This window comes from Cyanistes caeruleus, chromosome 3 (genome assembly GCF_971803275.1).
Source record: "Cyanistes caeruleus chromosome 3, bCyaCae1.hap1.1, whole genome shotgun sequence".
Lineage (NCBI taxonomy): Eukaryota > Metazoa > Chordata > Aves > Passeriformes > Paridae > Cyanistes > Cyanistes caeruleus.
Genome location: NC_141703.1, coordinates 2,783,142 through 2,799,817, shown reverse-complemented (window position 1 = coordinate 2,799,817; position 16,676 = coordinate 2,783,142). Strand labels below are relative to the sequence as shown.

At 37.2% G+C, this 16,676-nt stretch overlaps 1 protein-coding gene across 7 annotated transcripts in view; it reads right to left on the bottom strand.

Annotated features, from left to right (window-relative positions):
• TTC3 (tetratricopeptide repeat domain 3) overlaps positions 1-16,676 on the bottom strand; it is a 46,296-nt gene that overhangs the window by 21,904 nt on the left and 7,716 nt on the right. For 4 of the 7 annotated variants that reach the window (XM_086883949.1, XM_086883950.1, XM_086883946.1 and 1 more), the window contains exons 8-21: positions 16,450-16,535; positions 16,092-16,186; positions 14,811-14,873; positions 14,355-14,409; positions 13,011-13,173; positions 12,344-12,389; positions 11,717-11,837; positions 10,602-10,656; positions 5,301-5,361; positions 3,941-4,007; positions 2,579-2,695; positions 2,115-2,252; positions 1,485-1,565; positions 675-787 (exon numbers count right to left, since the gene is read on the bottom strand). In XM_086883949.1, the coding sequence (XP_086740075.1) occupies positions 675-787; positions 1,485-1,565; positions 2,115-2,252; positions 2,579-2,695; positions 3,941-4,007; positions 5,301-5,361; positions 10,602-10,656; positions 11,717-11,837; positions 12,344-12,389; positions 13,011-13,173; positions 14,355-14,409; positions 14,811-14,873; positions 16,092-16,186; positions 16,450-16,535 (1,261 nt within the window). Of the gene's footprint in view, positions 1-674; positions 788-1,484; positions 1,566-2,114; positions 2,253-2,578; positions 2,696-3,940; positions 4,008-5,300; positions 5,362-7,187; positions 7,882-10,601; positions 10,657-11,716; positions 11,838-12,343; positions 12,390-13,010; positions 13,174-14,354; positions 14,410-14,810; positions 14,874-16,091; positions 16,187-16,449; positions 16,536-16,676 lie in introns of those variants that run through there. The other 3 variants (XM_086883952.1, XM_086883951.1, XM_086883953.1) reach the window with 2 other exon arrangements.

The window sequence follows — 16,676 nt, the reverse complement described above, 5'->3', positions numbered from 1 at the left end:
TTCTCCCCTCTCCCACACAAGAGCAGGATCACAGCTGGATAAGGAGCTCCCAGCCAGCCCCACCATGAGCCTTTAGGGGGGGGATTTTGATCCCACAGAGCACCAGGGATACCCCAAAATCCCTCCACGAGCTCCCCATAGCTCCTGCCCCTACCTCAGCCAGGATTCCAGTTTGTTTCTTGTCCTGCCCCTGAATTTTGGGCTCTCCCTGTGCCTCTGGGATGTGCCAGCTCAGGAAAATTCCCTTTTATCTGCTCCAGGGAATTTCTGACTCACTGGAGCCTTATCTCAGTCCAAGGTCACTCTCCAGCTCCCCAGGGATGAGATAAAGTCAAATTTCTTTAGGATGCATTTTATTCCCCCAGAACAAAGAGGTTTTGTTCTTTTCCTCTGAGCTCTCCCTCACTACAGGGTCGTGATCCTTGAATCCCAAACATTCCCTCAAATCTGCTCCCTTCAGCAGGAACAAACTTCCACTTGTATTAAATCACTGTATTATAAATTGTAATCTGTAATAATTGTACTGTAAATCCACTGTATTCAATCCATTGTATTAAACACACATGATGGATGAATTTAATGATTAACACTGAAAAATTAAAGCTCCACCAAGCACAGTTCCTCAAATAAAAAGATTTTTTCCAACAAAACCTGAAATTTTCCATCAGACCAACCTGTTTTGCCTGAGGTAAACCTTTCCAATTCCATAGTGTGCCAAACAAAAACAACTTTCTTCTGGATATTCCTCAATTATTTTCTTAAACTGATCTTCAGCCTTTGCCAATGCCTTCAAAAGAAATGTGAGACACAAATACATGGAGTTTTGCCAGAATATTTCCACTCTTCCTGGGCTTTTTCCTCCTTTAGAGTGGGTCAGTGTGCTCTGTTCCTTGATCAGTCTTAGGAACAGTAAATGGAATTACACACCCCTGTGATCACAGGCAAAACTTCCCTTTCTTCTTTTAAAAAAAACCCCAATTTATTCTGTAAACAGGGACTTTCTGTAACATAAAGGAGTGAAATGACTGAGCTCAGCTATTTTGAAATTCACTGTAGGACACTGAATATTTACACTGCAGGAAGAAACACCCAAAAGAAAAAAAAACCAACCCCCAGTTCTGCTTTTGCATTTTTCACAACCCAAAGCAATTCCTGGCTCTTGTTTTAAGAACAGAAATAAAAATTATTGACTGTCATTCCTTGGTACTTAGCTGCTCATTTGAAGGCTCACAAAGAAATTTTATTTTATAGCCTATTTTATCCAAAATCATCAAGGATTTAGTCCCAGATATTTAAGTGTAGAATTCCAAAATGTGTCCTGAGGTTTCTTTCTTCCCCTCCCCATCCTTGCAGTTGGGAAGATACAAAAAGTGTGTGGGAAACCGAGCTGGAAATTGGAATTAAAGCAGTAATTACATAGAAAATAAATAAACAGATCAATAAATAGATAAATAAATAAAAATACAAATAAATTCATATCCTACCTCAGGATGTCCCAATCCCAGGAGGGCAGTGGCATGTCCATAGAGGAGTATAACATAATTAATATTAAGAATATTCACAGACTGCAAAAAAAAACCAAACAAAAAAGAGTCAAATCATTGTCACAGCACAACAAAAAACACGTTAAAAACACTGGAAATTAATTAAGAGAATTAAATCCCAACTTTTGGGTCAGTGGCTGATCAGGTAAGGCTACACAGACACCAAATTTCACAGTATTTGTCATCAAAATCCTTCTTACCCTTCATTCTTATCAATCAAAGTCCATCTGACAAGCACAGAAAAGACCTTTAAGATCATCAAGTCCAAACAACAACGGTGTTTTTATTAAAAAACCCCAATATTTGATCCAAATATTTGGTATTATTCTTCTAAAAATCTTAGTTTGGAGTATTTCCCAAAATATTTGGCTCTGCAGCCAACAATTCAATAAAATATTTGATAAATGAAATTTTAATTGAAATTTAAGTTTTTAAAAAATTAAAAAAAAAAAAATAAATAAAATTTGAATAAACTAAAATATTATTTTGAGGGAAGGGAGGAGTGGCACAGGGTGGTGGAGGAAGAAACCTCCAGCAGTGCCAAAGAGGAGGGGATTTTGCTGATTTTACCGAAAATCCTGAGGTGTAGAGGATGCTGAGGAGTTGGGAAAAGGCTCGTTCAGCTCTGTGGCACTGCTGCTCCAGCAGGGCTCTGCAGCCATCCTGAGCCAGGGACTTCACATCCTCTGGCAGAGAGTTGAAATCCACCTGGAATGTGCAGGCAAAGTCAGGCAATCCAAAAGAAAACTGAATTTTCCTTTTTTTAATTTTTTTTTTAATTTTTTAAATTTTTTTAAAAATAAATAATAATATTTTGGTAAATGTTTTCCCCACTCCACCTCCAAATATTTTTACACTGCACCCAAAACACATCCTGTGCTGCTGCTGGGTTGTTTTTCCACCCTCTTCTCACAATTTTCAGCCAGCACAAAAATCAGGATTGTTTTGGGGGAAGGAAGGAGTGGAACAGGGCGTTGAATGTATAAATTTGAATTTCTGGGGGGAAAAAAAGCAGGTAATTTCTCAGGGTTTACCACAAATTCTGGAGTATTCAAGGCTCTCAGCAGGGGTAATAGAACGGGTTTATCCCTGTCCAGCAAGGTTCCAGCACCCTCCAGCCCAAGGGATTTCACATCTGGACTGAAATCCACCTGGAATGTTTAAAAGACAGTAAATTCAAAAGAAAACTTTTTTTTTCTTCTTTTTTTTTTTCCTTTTTTTTTCCTTTCAAAAGCAAACAAAATACTTGCTTTGGAAAACAAATATTTGCTAAAATACTTCTGCAGCAGTCAAGTGGAAATTCGGCGTCCTCCTGAATTGTTTCTCTCCAATTTCACTTTTCCAGCAGCAAAGGAGGTGCATTTCTATAAAACTCTTGTACAGGATTTTCATGGAGCTGCTGATCTCTTAAAAACCTCGTTTTTATTCTAAATTTCCCTCCAGAAAGCTGCAATTTTAGTTCAAGTATCATTTTCATTCTTCTTCCACATAAAAAAAAAAAACCCAAAAACACAACCCAGATTTCTGCCTTTCCTCATTTTTTGTATCCAAACGTTTTTGGAACATCTGGGAAGGCTTCAGGGTCCATTATTTTATTCTGTTATTTGTTATTATGTGATGTTAAAATTGTATTTTGTTTTCACTATTGATACTACCTGAAATCTGCAGGAATTTCCAGCAGGGGAAACTAATAAATAAATAATGAAACTAATAATAAATAATGAAAATTTGTCTTAATTTCCTAAAACTCCTGGGTTAATGCTGTCCCATGCAGTTACAAAATAGAATAAATTATATTAATGGTAAGGTACATGACATATAAAGCAGATTAAATTAATGAAAATGTTCCTTTCAACTCCAGCAATTAAATTAGCAAAACAAACAGGTATTTTAGAGGAAATAAGGGTAGAACCTGCATTTTCTCCTAAATTCAGTTTTGTCCTGCGAGATATTTGATCAGGACAGATTTTTGGTATCTACATCCCCCAATTAACAGGGATGAAATAATTAATTATGTGCATTCCCATGATTTCCTTCAGGAACTCATTGGTGCTAAGGCCAGAGAAGGAGAATTTTCCCTCAATGTATGAATTTTATAGCATTTCCAACAGCCACAAAATACCACAAAATAGGTTATTTCCAAACGTATCCAACACTGGAAAACATTTAGGCAGAAATTTGGGAAGGGCTTTTCAAATCCCTGAATGATCCCAGCCAGGTTTTACAGCAGGAGAAGAAAGAGAAACCAGGACAAAAGGACAGAATAAATCAGTGTAACCACAGAATTTCCACCTCTGATCAAAGCCACGCGTTAAATTTTGGGATTAACCAAGATTTTGTGCAATTCTCCTAAAAAATGATGAAGAATTTCCAATTTAAGGCCGAATTTCCATTACCTGTGGCCCAGTACAGAAACTTTTATCCTCCATGGCTTTAGACTCCCTCTTCAAATCCACATGATCCCTACAAAAAACAGGACAGGGGCACCAAGGGGTTGAAAATGTGCTTTAAATCTCAGTTTATTTTCAATAAACTGTGGTTTTCATAGGTCTGAGCAATTCCTCCCAGCAGAGAAGCGATTTTGGAGCTGGTTCTGCTCCTTTAAAGAGGATTTGGTCCATGGTAAATGAAAATATTCCCCCTCCTTGAAGTGAAAGGAAAAGGAAGCCACTGATAATTCAGTGAAATGCCCTCTCCTGTGGTAAAATTTCAATTTTTCTACCTACACTGGTACTCAAAAAACGACAGGAAAACAACAGGATTGTACTGAAATAAATAGTGATTAAAAGAAATTTGGGGCTGTGGTCACACTTAAGATTTAGGACTAGGAATAATCAGATTTCCTGAAGGTTTGGGCTTTTCTGCACCAGAAATGTGCCTTGGAAAAATTATCTTTAATGGAAACTTCTCTATTTCCATGTCAAAATCCTGTTTTGCTGCACCCTAAATCCTAAACACAACCAAAAATCTCTGGAGTGTGGTGGCCCCAGCACCACTGGAAATAATGAATGATTTCCTCTGATAAACCCTGAGGTGGAAGCATAAATATTACCCATAAAATCAATAGTTTTACCTCAATTAATTGAATTTTGGCCCCAAACACAACCATCCCTGTTCCTGTTCCACAGGAACATCCCTGGCCTTAAAATCAGACTTTTGATTGTGCTTTAAGTGAAAATTGGAGCCAACAAACAACTAAAGGACTGCAAGCAAATAAATATAAATATAAATATAAATATAAATATAAATATAAATATAAATATAAATATAAATATAAATATAAATATAAATATAAATATAAATATAAATATAAATATAAATATAAATATAAATATAAATATATTTAAGACTTATAAAACCAGGTTTCATCTTTTTCCTCAGCTCAGGGAGTGTCAGAGGAGTTTGAAAAATTATTTGGTGTGAGGAGGCCTTGGAAATGAGATAAAAGTGAGTTACAATTGTTGCTGTAACTTTGGATGTAACAACTGAAACAAAACTCCTGTTTCCCCTCTGCTTCAACAGCAAATATTCAAATTATGCCTTCATTTGTTAAAATTCAGCAGGGTATAGAATATTCAGTTTTCAAGAAATAAGTGTAGAAAAACTGGAATTTTGGGGACTTTATCCAATTTATCAGGATGTAAAAAAGGACACGAAGCTGTTAGCAACGAGCAAGCAGCAAATCCAAGTTGCATTAATCTTATATAAAATAACTCAAAAATAATAATAAATTTAAAAACAAACAGTATTTCTTACCTCATCTTTTCATAGTCACAAGTTTTGGTTTTTTGCCTTCGTTTGTTTTGCTGACTTTGGTCTGTAATGAGGAAAAGGGTTTTAAACAAAATGATCATTACCTAAAACAAGCAAACAAAAAAATGAACTCACATTTGGCTCTATAAATTGTAGATCTTAAAAACTGACAAGGTGAAAATTAACATGACCAAGAAGTGTTAACAGCGTGGATTTGATTTTAGTTTTGTTCAATAGTATAATTGGATTAATCAAATCCTAAAGGGGGAAGATTTTAAACAAATAAAAGAACCTTAAAATCCTTCAAGATATGCTCTGACCCCAAAAAATGGTGATTATTAAAGTGGGCTCCAGGCTAAAGAAATCAATCTGTCCTGTAAGAGCAGAGTTGATAATATTAAATATTTATTTCTATTATAGAACTGTGTATTGGCTATTAGAATGCATACATTGTATGTTATATAATGTATTATAAAATAATATTATGGAATATTTTATATTATTATTGTTTGGTTTTGGGGTGTTTTTTTTTTGTTATTCTCTTAGTGGCCAATCAGAATTTTCAAAGGGAATAACAGATCCCTACGGAAGTCCAAGTTTCTCTGGAAAAAATTGTGAGGATGAATTTTTTACTTCCAAACCCCCAAGTTAAAGTTAAGTTCAAGCCCTGTCAATCTCAAATGTAAATAAACAGAGACAGATGGGTCTGGCTACAAAACAAATCAACATGGAAATGCTGGGTGACCAAAACAAGGATGGATTTATCACCTAAGACCAATCCACTTTTAATTTTCAAATTTCACATCAGAACTGCAGAGATCCAGCCCTGTGTGACTGAGGAAACAACTCCTGAGCAACAAGGAAGGAGGAAATGTGGTTTAATGCTTTATTGTGATGGGCAAACGCAGGAATTCCTGCCATTAACTGCAAAATCTTCTTTTTTTCTTGGACACACCCACAGGAAAAACAATCCAGCACCTGGATTGAAACTTTTGGGCACTGGGTTCTTCTTATGCTGAACTACCGGGAAATCAGATTTGTAAATTGAAGAAGGGGTTATTAATGTTATATTTGAAATTTTAGCAACCTTCTGCACTTAAAAATGATCCTCAGGAGTATTTTAAACACAAAATACTCAAAGACACCAACTGTGGAAAAACCCAGCTGCAGCCCTGAGCGCTCTCCCTGCAGGCAGGGGAGGTGTCCCAGGTAAATTCCTCAGGTAAATCCTACCCTGGGGCACTTCAAGCCTTGTGCCAGGAGCAATTCCTCATTAAGAACAACTCAATGACCTGAAACTTAAATGAGTCAGCACAGAAATCAGGAGCCACCAGGACTGGACATGTCCAGATTTGTTCCAGGGACCACTCCTTGAGTGGATGGCTGCTGGAACACATGGGAACTGCAGAGCTCTGCTAAAAATCACCACCAATTCCTCTGATTAGAGATATTTAAATGATGGAAAATAAGAATCCTTCTGGAAGCCTGAAAGCACCTCCAGCACATCATCCTTTAACCATGCAAAGACCGAGATATTTCACCTTTCCTTCGTTTTATGTGTTGATTTCCCCGAATGAACCGATCTAACTCTCAACAAAATCTTAGTGAGGAGGAAAGAAACCATCCAACCATCGAAGGAAGAAATCAATCAGCATTGGTTTGTTTTTTTTATCCCCCTGAATGATCCAATTTCAAAAGCCATTCAAACAATAATTACTGCAGAAACAATTCCCATAGAAACAACTCCTCCCCCACAACACCCAACTTAAAATGCTACTTCCAGATGAAATAAAAAAGCTTCAAAATAAAGGTAACAACCAAATCCAGCTGATTTACAGTTAAAATACTTAAGGAAATGCATTAATTCCACAGAAAACATCATTTACTTACCCCACAAACACTTAAAAATATTAGGAGGAGTAGTATTACTTTTCCTAACACTTTCCATTAGGAGTGACCAAAGATATTTAATAAAAATATACACAAGCTCAAAGAAGCAGTACATGAAGACCAAAAACAGGAAGTAGCAGGAAAAATTAATCAAAAAGGCCAATAACTTTACAATAATATAATTTGGCATTAAGTTCTTTCCCATTAGAACTCCTGCAAGTTCACTGAACAAAGGCAAAGGGAAAAAAAAGAAAAAGGCTCTTCCTCTCCACCCACAGCAAACTGGGGCCAGCCAGTCACTGGGAGCCTCCTCCTTCTTTCAAATCAAATATTTTGCTCCACAAAACGAGGGGGAGGAGGGAGAAGAGAAAGTGAAAATGAAGCAGTAAAAAATAAAGAAGCGACGCGGGACGAACCCGAGTTGCGTCGAGATTCCCGCGCGCCCGGCGCGTTCCGCGGTGTTTCACCAGGAATTGTCAGATTTATCCCAGCATTCATCCTCTCTTCCTTCAGCAATCCCTCCAAAAATCAGCCACCCTGCCCCTTCTCCAGCCTCTCTCTGCCTGCCTGCCCTCCTTGCTCTCCCAGGGAAGAATTTTTAATTTAATGCCCAGTTTCACGTTTGTCCTCTGACAGGAGAAGGGAAATTCCCGGTCCCCCTGAAGGTGCTGGATAAGAGCTCAGAGCCCGACTTGCAAAGGAGATAAAAGAATGTCAGAGAGACCCAGAGGATGCTGAACACAGCTGGAAACTGGGAGGGAACAGATAACGAGGAGGGCAGAGGGGATGGGGCAAAATGACGTAACCAGAACCAGCAGCAGACACCCAAAGAGGAGCTCAAGGCAAGGAAACTCCAAATACTGGGGGCTCTCAGTGAATACCAAGGCCAGAGAAGCCTTCAAATGACCCTCCAGGAGCTCCAGGAAGAGGTGGATGAATTCCAGAATGAATTCCAGAGGTCTCTGGGTGTGCTCAGCACTGAGGATTAGGAGTGGCTGATTGTTGGAACGCTGGGCACAGAGAATTTCAGGCTTTTTGTGTTTGACAGAGCCACAGGAGAACACTGGATTTGACCTGAGGCCGTGGAAAAGGCTTCCAAAATTGACAGACAGAAGTGAAACTGTTCTGTGTAGTTTGAATAGTATCACTTGGTAGAAAATTTAGACTTTAAAGTTTAAAATACAGTAATATATACACAACAAGGTGGAGGTTTAGGGCGTCAGCTTGCCTTGTTCCTTCTCCTCCTTCTTCACAGATTTTAGTAATATTGTGTGATTGGACAGCAAAATCCACAGTGGGGTGTTTGGTTATCCAGTTAAAAGTAATAAATTAGTTGGCAATTTATAACTGGGGAGTTTAGACTTAAAAGGCCTTGGAGAGAGAGATCTGGAGCTCCATTTTTTTGATTGTCAGCTCAGTGTGCAAATGAACTGAGAGAATGTAATAGAAATAAGAAAAAATCAACACCCAGTCCAAACACAAAAACTGTCTCTTTCACTCATTAATCCCAACCTCAAAAAGAAGCCAAGAAATAAAGCACAAGACACTCCACAGCTGCTTTTTCATCCTTCAGACTGGGTTAGAAAGTTTGGGTTTGGTTGGTTTCAGCATCAGCTCCAGGCCATTCCCTGTGTCCTGTCATTCCCTGCTCCAGGTCTCTCCTGGAGCCCCTTCAGGTCCTGCAAGGGGATTTAAGGTTTGCCTGGAGCCTTCTCTGCTCCAGTCTAAACAATAATCATTGCTTGAAGAAATAAATATTGATACTAAAGTATCAACTGATTGATTAAAATCCCTTTCTCTCATCATTTTATCTCCATCAACTGAAATACCGGATTTGTATCACCTACACCAACATCTTGGGTTTGCCATCCCCAGTCCTCGCAGAAAGGATCAACTCCACCTCAAAAAAAACCCTTGGGCATATTTTGGAAAGTCAGGAAGTACTTGAGACTTGATTAGCATTAATTAGGGTTCGATAGCCAGGATGCCTTGGCAAGAACAAACAGAGCTTTGAAGATCGAAAGGAAATTGAATCAACCCCGAGACAGGGAAGAAGATTGAATCAAGTGGAAGAGATGTTGCAAAATGTGTAATTTTGTATGTTTGTATGATGTTTAACCTGATCCTTGTGGCCTTCCTAGCAGGGTCCAGAAGCTCATGCAACCCACAGTAAAATCAGATTTTAGTGATCTGATCACCACTCAGAACTCCCCATCGCAGACAGGCTAAACCAGAGACCAGGTCTGGCACTAAACCTGGACCCAGGCACACCCAAACTCCTCCTGGAGAAGGGATTTAGAAAGCCAGGAGTTCCCCAGGCTCCCAGGGAACAATTCCTGCCCAAGATCCCATCCAGCCCTGCCCATTCCCTGGCTCTTGTCCCTCCAGCCTTGTCTAAATCCCTCTCCTGGAGCCCCTTCAGGGCCTGCAAGGGGCTCTGAGCTCTCCCCAAAACCTCTCCCAGGCTGAGCAATCCCAGCTCTCCCAGCCTGTTTTCCCAGAAGAAGAAAGTCTTCATTCTTTCCTCCACTACCACTCCACATCTTTCCAACCAAAAACATCCTGAGATGTCCCGTGCAAGCTTCCCCAGGTTTTCCACCTCCCAAGAAACCCTTTCACCCTCCAGGATGTTCACAAAGCTCCCAAGACCAGGATTGCTTTTCCCAACGCTCATTTTTAAAGCAGTGTTTCCTGATACACCTTCAGTGGCTTCCTAAAATCCGATTTTCAAGTGCTCTGTGCTTTGCCACCTCCTCAGGTGTTTAAATATGCCAGGAACTGGCAACCAAAGGCTTCAGTGAGAGCAGGTGGTAAAAAAAAAACCCAGGAAAATTTAGGAAGGGATTTTCCTTTGAAGCTCAGAACAGCCTGAACTTCACCTGCAGCACATAAAAGTAATTCTGGCACTGGGGGAGTTTTGGGGGGTGGGAGTTCTCCCTAGGAAATTATTTATTCATTAAAAAAAAAAAACCAAAAATCAACAAGAAATCACACAACTCTCCAAGTCTGCAGCTAAAAATCCACTCTGCCAAGTATTTTGTGGCCTCATCCCTCTCTACCTGCAGAATTATTTTCTGATGTAGCTTTTATTAACCACAAATTCACTGTAAGTGTTGAAATACAGATTCCTCTTTAAATTTAGATCCTTTCAGATCATGGCTCAGGGGGAGGGAAAGCATTTCCAGCCTGTGACTCAGATTTTACTCTTTAATTCCAGTTTCAATCCTGAATTCAGTCAAGGAGACTCAAATTACAAACGCATCAAGGAATTAAGACAGAAATACAGAAGTGTCTAAGGAAGAAGTAAAAGATTATTGTTGTGGAAATGACAGGAAATGCACTTCTGGTTATTAATTATGGCAGCAGCAGAGGTAAAAGTGGCCCAGACTTGATGAAAAGCAAAAATAAACTCACTTGGAGGCTGCTCCAGCGTGGAAACTTTGCCTTCTGCTTCCTGGGGCTCAGTCACCTGCCGGCAAAAATATCAAATTACAAAACTCCAATCCATCTCCCTCACTGAAAAAAAACAAACCCCAAACCCCTCAACAACAAAAGAAATGAAAATGTGCTGTGTTATGCTCTTAATCAAGAAGCAGATAAAAAGGATTTCATTAATGAAAGCGCTTTTATAATGATTTTCCTCCCGGGTTTGTCTCAATTCGGAATCTGACAAGCACCAGCCTCTTCCATAGGAATATCCACCCTGAGGGAAGCCAAACTCACAGCCCTGCAGAGAGGTTTTCAGGAGGAAATTCAAGAAAACCCCTGAGCACACCTGGGGCTTTCCCCAGCCCGTTTTTCTCTGCCAACAAATTCCAGAATTTCCATTTCCTGCCCTCCTGCTCTGGTTTCGTTTTCCCAGGGCCACGTCACTGCCCAGGGCCCTCCCCCTGCTCTGAGAGCACAAACAGCTCTGCTGGAATGGGCCTGGACTGGCTCTAAATTCACTTTATTTATCAGCATTTGCTGCATTATGCAGCTTTTTTTATAGTGCAGTTCATTGGCTAAGTTAGAACAGAATAAAATATAATAAATAGAATAAATATAAATGAAATAGTAAATAAAATAGAATAAAAATATAAATAGAATAAATTATAAATTTATAATATATAATTGATATAAAATACTTTATAGTTATAAATATTTAAATCTAATACTATTTCTATGTTTCTATATATAATAAAACAAATATATCATATATAATATATCATTAACACATAAATTCTAATTTATTATCACAGTAACAGCAGCAAAAACAATACAAACGTCACAGATGCCTCTTTAAATTAATTACATTAATTAGCTTATTATGCCTCTTTAATTAAATTAATTAGCTAATTGAAAATGGAAAAAGCTACAAATAAAAAATTAAAAGTACAAAACATGACAGTGGCCATCTCCTCCTCCCACCTCCTTTAAAATCCCAATTTCTGCAGCGGGTTTGGAAGGAAATATCCCAGGAAAATTGCACAATTGCTGAAAGAACTCCAGAATTCCAGGCACTGGAATTCCAGCAATTCCAGCTGTACCTTGGCATTGTGTTTTTGAGGCCCCTGGGAATGTTTGGGCTCAGCCTGGGTTTTCTTCCTCTCTTTCTCTCCTCCTTTCTGTTTCTGGGAGGTTCTTGAAGGAGATTTTGAAGAAGAGACTCTGAGGTGGAAAAGGAGAGAATCTCTGTGCTTTTCTCCGTATTTTACAGGTATATAGCATGAAAAAAGCAGATTAATACAAATTAATCTAATTAATAAATTAGAGGCGTGTAATCCCATAAATATATTTGAAATATTTAATCGCTCGCGCTTTTACAGCTTCAAACTGCACAGTCCAAACTTGTGAAAAGATACAGCAACAGCAAAAAAGTCACAATGTTTTCTACAAATGGAATTGAATGACTAAATTTACATCTTTAAAAATTAACTCATTAATAATGGCAGTTAATTGTTTAAACTACCCTGGCCCCACTGCTTTGGATACCCAAGATAAATTGATTTAGTTCTTAGAAATCCTCAGTACTCCTGATCAATTTAATACTTCCATTTTTAATTGCTGACAGATAACTTTTATGCAATGTCCACATTATGTAGCACTTAAACCTTCTACTAAACACTGCCAATTAAAAAACAAATCAATCAATTAAAAACAAAGCAATTCCTTACTTCGCCTCAAGCAGAGCCTCCTTCGCCTTCTGTTTATGCTTAGTACCTACAAAACAAACAAATTCATTATTTAACTTATAATTTAAAATAAATTTAATTAATTTTAATTAAATTTAAATAATTAAAATTTATTTATTTAATTTTAAGTTAATTTCGTTAAAATTAAATTAATAAATTTAAATAAAATGTCTTTATTTATTTTTATTTGAATTTTTTTATTTAAATTTAAAATAAAATTAATTCATTTTAATTTAATTAAAAATTAATAAATTTAAATGAAATTTAATTTTTATTTAATTAATTTTATTTTAATTTCTTTTGTTTGAATTTATAATTAAATTAATTAAATCATTTTAATTTGATCAAAATTAAATTAATAAACGCATTTAAATCAAATTTAATCTTATTTAATTTGTTTTTATTTAATTTCTTTCATTTAAATTTAAAATAAAATTAATTAAGTAACTTTAATTTGATCAAAATTAAATTAATAAACACATTTAAATCAAATTTAATCTTATTTAATTTGTTTTTATTTTAATTTCTTTCATTTAAATTTAAAGTAGAAATATTTAAATAATTTTAATTCGATCAAAAATCAAACTTAAAATAAAAAAACGAGCTGTTTTTGTGGCAAAGCTCCCCAGTTTTGCAATCAATAAATTACCATGGATTTCCTGCAGGCTCTTCTTGAGTGTTTCATTCTGCTGGAGGAGCTCCTTGAGCCCCTGGGGGTCTTTCTGGCAGAGCTCCTGCGCTTTCCTGTTGGCCTCCAGTGCGTGCTCAGCCTCTCCCAGCAGGGCCAGGGCTTTGCAGTAGTGGTAGTGACCCTGGCAGGACAAAAAAATTCACAATTTGAAGGTTTTAGCCACACCCAGGAGTGAAGGATTTCTACCCAAAGCTGCAGCAGTAACAGCAAAAAGTCAAGTTTGGTATCCTGCAGAAAGGGAACTGCTCCCAGCTGATGAAAATCAGATTTTAACTGATTTAAGCACAGACCAAACAGGGAAAATCCATTGGGAAAAGCCATTGGGAAGAGCTTTTGGGGGGAAAAGTGGATTTGGTGGTTTTTTGCTTTGGAAAAGAGCAAATTTGCTTTTTTTCCCCCCCTAATCTCAGCTACTTTGCAATGTTCTAAGCATTTATGATTTAATTATTTTCCATATACTTATATATATATATAATAAAATAACTTATACAATATGCAATCTAATTAAAAATAGTAATTAAATAATTATTACAATATAATATAATTTATATAAATGTATAAAAATATTTTTCTGTTTACTCTCCTCTGAGCCAAGAATATTAATTGATTATCTATTTTATATATGTACATATATATATTTTATTTATATAAAATAGATTTTATATAGAAATATTTATATTTGTGTATATATATACATACTATATTCATATATATACATACACTAAATAATATAATTTATACAATGTAAAATAAAAATGAAATAATAATGTTTATAAATATATATAAATAATTTATTATTTACTCTTCTCTGGGCCAAGAATATTATTTATTTACTACATACACATATATAGTATGCATATATACTATGCATATATACTATATATGTATAAATATAATAATTAACATAATATATAAATAAAATTAAAATAATTATTTATATACATAAATAATTTATTATTTACTCTCCTCTGGGCCAAGAATATTGGGAAATACCTGTTGGCCATTAAGCAGAATATTTTTAGATATTCTACATGTTGTATTTTCTTTTGAAGCATTCTGATAACTCACAACATAAGAAATATTTTCTTCTATCTTTACACAGGCCAAGCACCTCACACCAACACTGGCAGATTCAAATTTTAGATTTAAAATAACATTTTAAATGTAAAAACCCCAAGCAAACTGCACTTGGCAGAATTCTCAGTCCACAAAGCTCTTGTGTTCATTCATTAAAAATCAGCTCTGGGTTCTCCTCTTGCCCTAAAATGCCAAAAAAAAGGGGATTTTGGAATAGAAACCAACCTTTGGCCAATCAGGCTTGAGAACTATGGCTCTTTTTCCATCAATTACAGCTTTCCTGAGAGAAGGGAGGGGAAAGGAGAGGAATTTATTATTTATACCTCCAAAAAAACTCTCCAGGCTGGTGTGAAGAGCAGAAATACAAATACAATAAATTAGAATATAAAAATAAAATAAATGGAGTAAAACAGCAGCTGGTGGAACTATGGAATGGTTTGGTTGGGAAAGGACCTTAAACCTCATCCAGCTCCACCCCAAAATGCACAGGGACACCTTCCACTGTCCCAGGCTGCTCCAACCTGGCCTTGGGCACTTCCAGGGATGAGAAATGCGTAATTACAACCAACTGCAGTCACATCATCAGAAATCATTTCAAGTTTTAGCTGCAGGAAACCCAGTTTTCTTGGAAAACACCCCGTTTTGAAGGCAGCTCAGCCCAGCACTCCAGGGGTTACTCACTCGTACTGCCCGGTGAGAATGAAGCACAGGGCTCGGTTCCCATACAGGAGGTGGTTTGTAGGGCTTGGAAAAAAGAAGATTATGGACAGTTAATAATGGGTATTCCTATTAAAAACCCTAAAGAGAAGGGAAAAAAATTCAATTTTCAGCACAGAAAACCCCGTGGATTTGTCACTGGGAATGTTCATTTTAATGGTGGGATCTTCTCTAAGATTTGGGCCGTTAAAACAACTTCCAAATAATTCAAATTATTCTCAGCCTACTCTTAAAAAGCAGCTCAGCTCTGCAGTTCCAGGAACTCACAGATCTCTGCTCTTTACCAGGATTTCCTGGTTTTCCACCAAGTTCTGCTTTTCCCTTCTCGGATTTGACTCAAGGGACTCCATTTTGCAAGAAACCAGCTTGAATTTGGGACCAAAACCTCTCCTGCCATGTGGCATTTAAGGGGGATTAAAATGGATTTATTGACAGAATATTAGAAATTAATGGACTGAATTAAATTGTACATGATCAGGCCTCAGTATGGATAAAAGGGAGGGTAAATAAATCAAAAATCCTGATCCTTTTCAGGGCATAATTGTAAAGCCACAGACTTGAAAATGAAGAATCTGACTCTTTGCACAGTGTGGTTTTGTGGAAAGTGGGATTTTATCAATTTTCCTGCATTTTAGAGACACCAGGATGAGAAAAATCAGCATTTCCATGAGTACAGCACCAATGCTGAACACACCAACCCTGCTGACATTCCAAGGGAAGGGGAAAAAAATTCCCTAAAAATTCCCATTTCATCCCTTTCTCCCTTCTACAGAGCCCAGGAAAGTCTCCAGAACCTTTCAGGAAATGCTTTTAGGGAAGAAATTAAACAAAAAGTTTTCAAAAGGAAATAAAGCCTGAGAGCTGCCAGGGGCAGGCAGTAAAATATTTGTTGTTATTCCTTTTGCATCATAGGAATAAAGACAAATAATGATAAATGTTGGCAATATTTCCTAGAGTATTTTGAGGGCAAACACCCAAAGTGGTTGTTTTTGGTTGTCCACACCAAATAATTCATTTCCTTCCAGGTTTGCTCCTCTTCCTTTTGGTCATTTGAAACCCTGACAGGACTTTTGGAGCTGTAAAAGCACCCAAAAACCAGCAGTAATGGGGAAAAAACAATAAAAAAATGGGTTATAAGGCTTTTTTCATTTTTTGATTAAGCATCATTTGGCTCCTAATTAAAGTGGCTGATGGAAAATTGTACAAAATGAGGATAAATGTGAAGGAGTTGAGATCAGTTCTTACCAAAACTCCATGGCTTTGGTGTATGACACGATGGCAGAGCCCAGGGCTCCTTGGGAAAATTCAGCATTTCCTTTCTGCTTCATGGATTCACTTTCCTGTGGGAGCAAGAAGAAACAATTTACCCACTAAACTCCTTTAATTCAGCAATGGAAAGGGAATTATTTCATGTGGTAAAGGGAACTATTTCATGTAGTAAAGGGAATTGTTTCATGTGGTAAAGGGAATTATTTATGCCAGAATTAAACCCTCAAGAGCTTTAGAAACATTTCTCTTTAATAACTGGGGGATTTTTACAATCCCTGATCATCAAAACCCCCCAGAAAAAACGACCCAAACACATCCTGAGAGCTTCTCTCACCTTCCTGGAGCTCTCACAGGTCACAGCTTTCAATTCTGCCACTAAATCACAATTTTCCAGCGCCACTTTGGTGATGCAACGTTTCCCTGGAGACAAAATTCAGGAAAGCACAAGAGGAGAGAGGAATTTCTCAGAGTTTCTCCTCTGCCACTAAAAAATCCTGCTCTGCTCCTGCCAGCCAGCAAAACCTGTCACACAACTGAAAAACTGCAACAATGGGAGCGGTG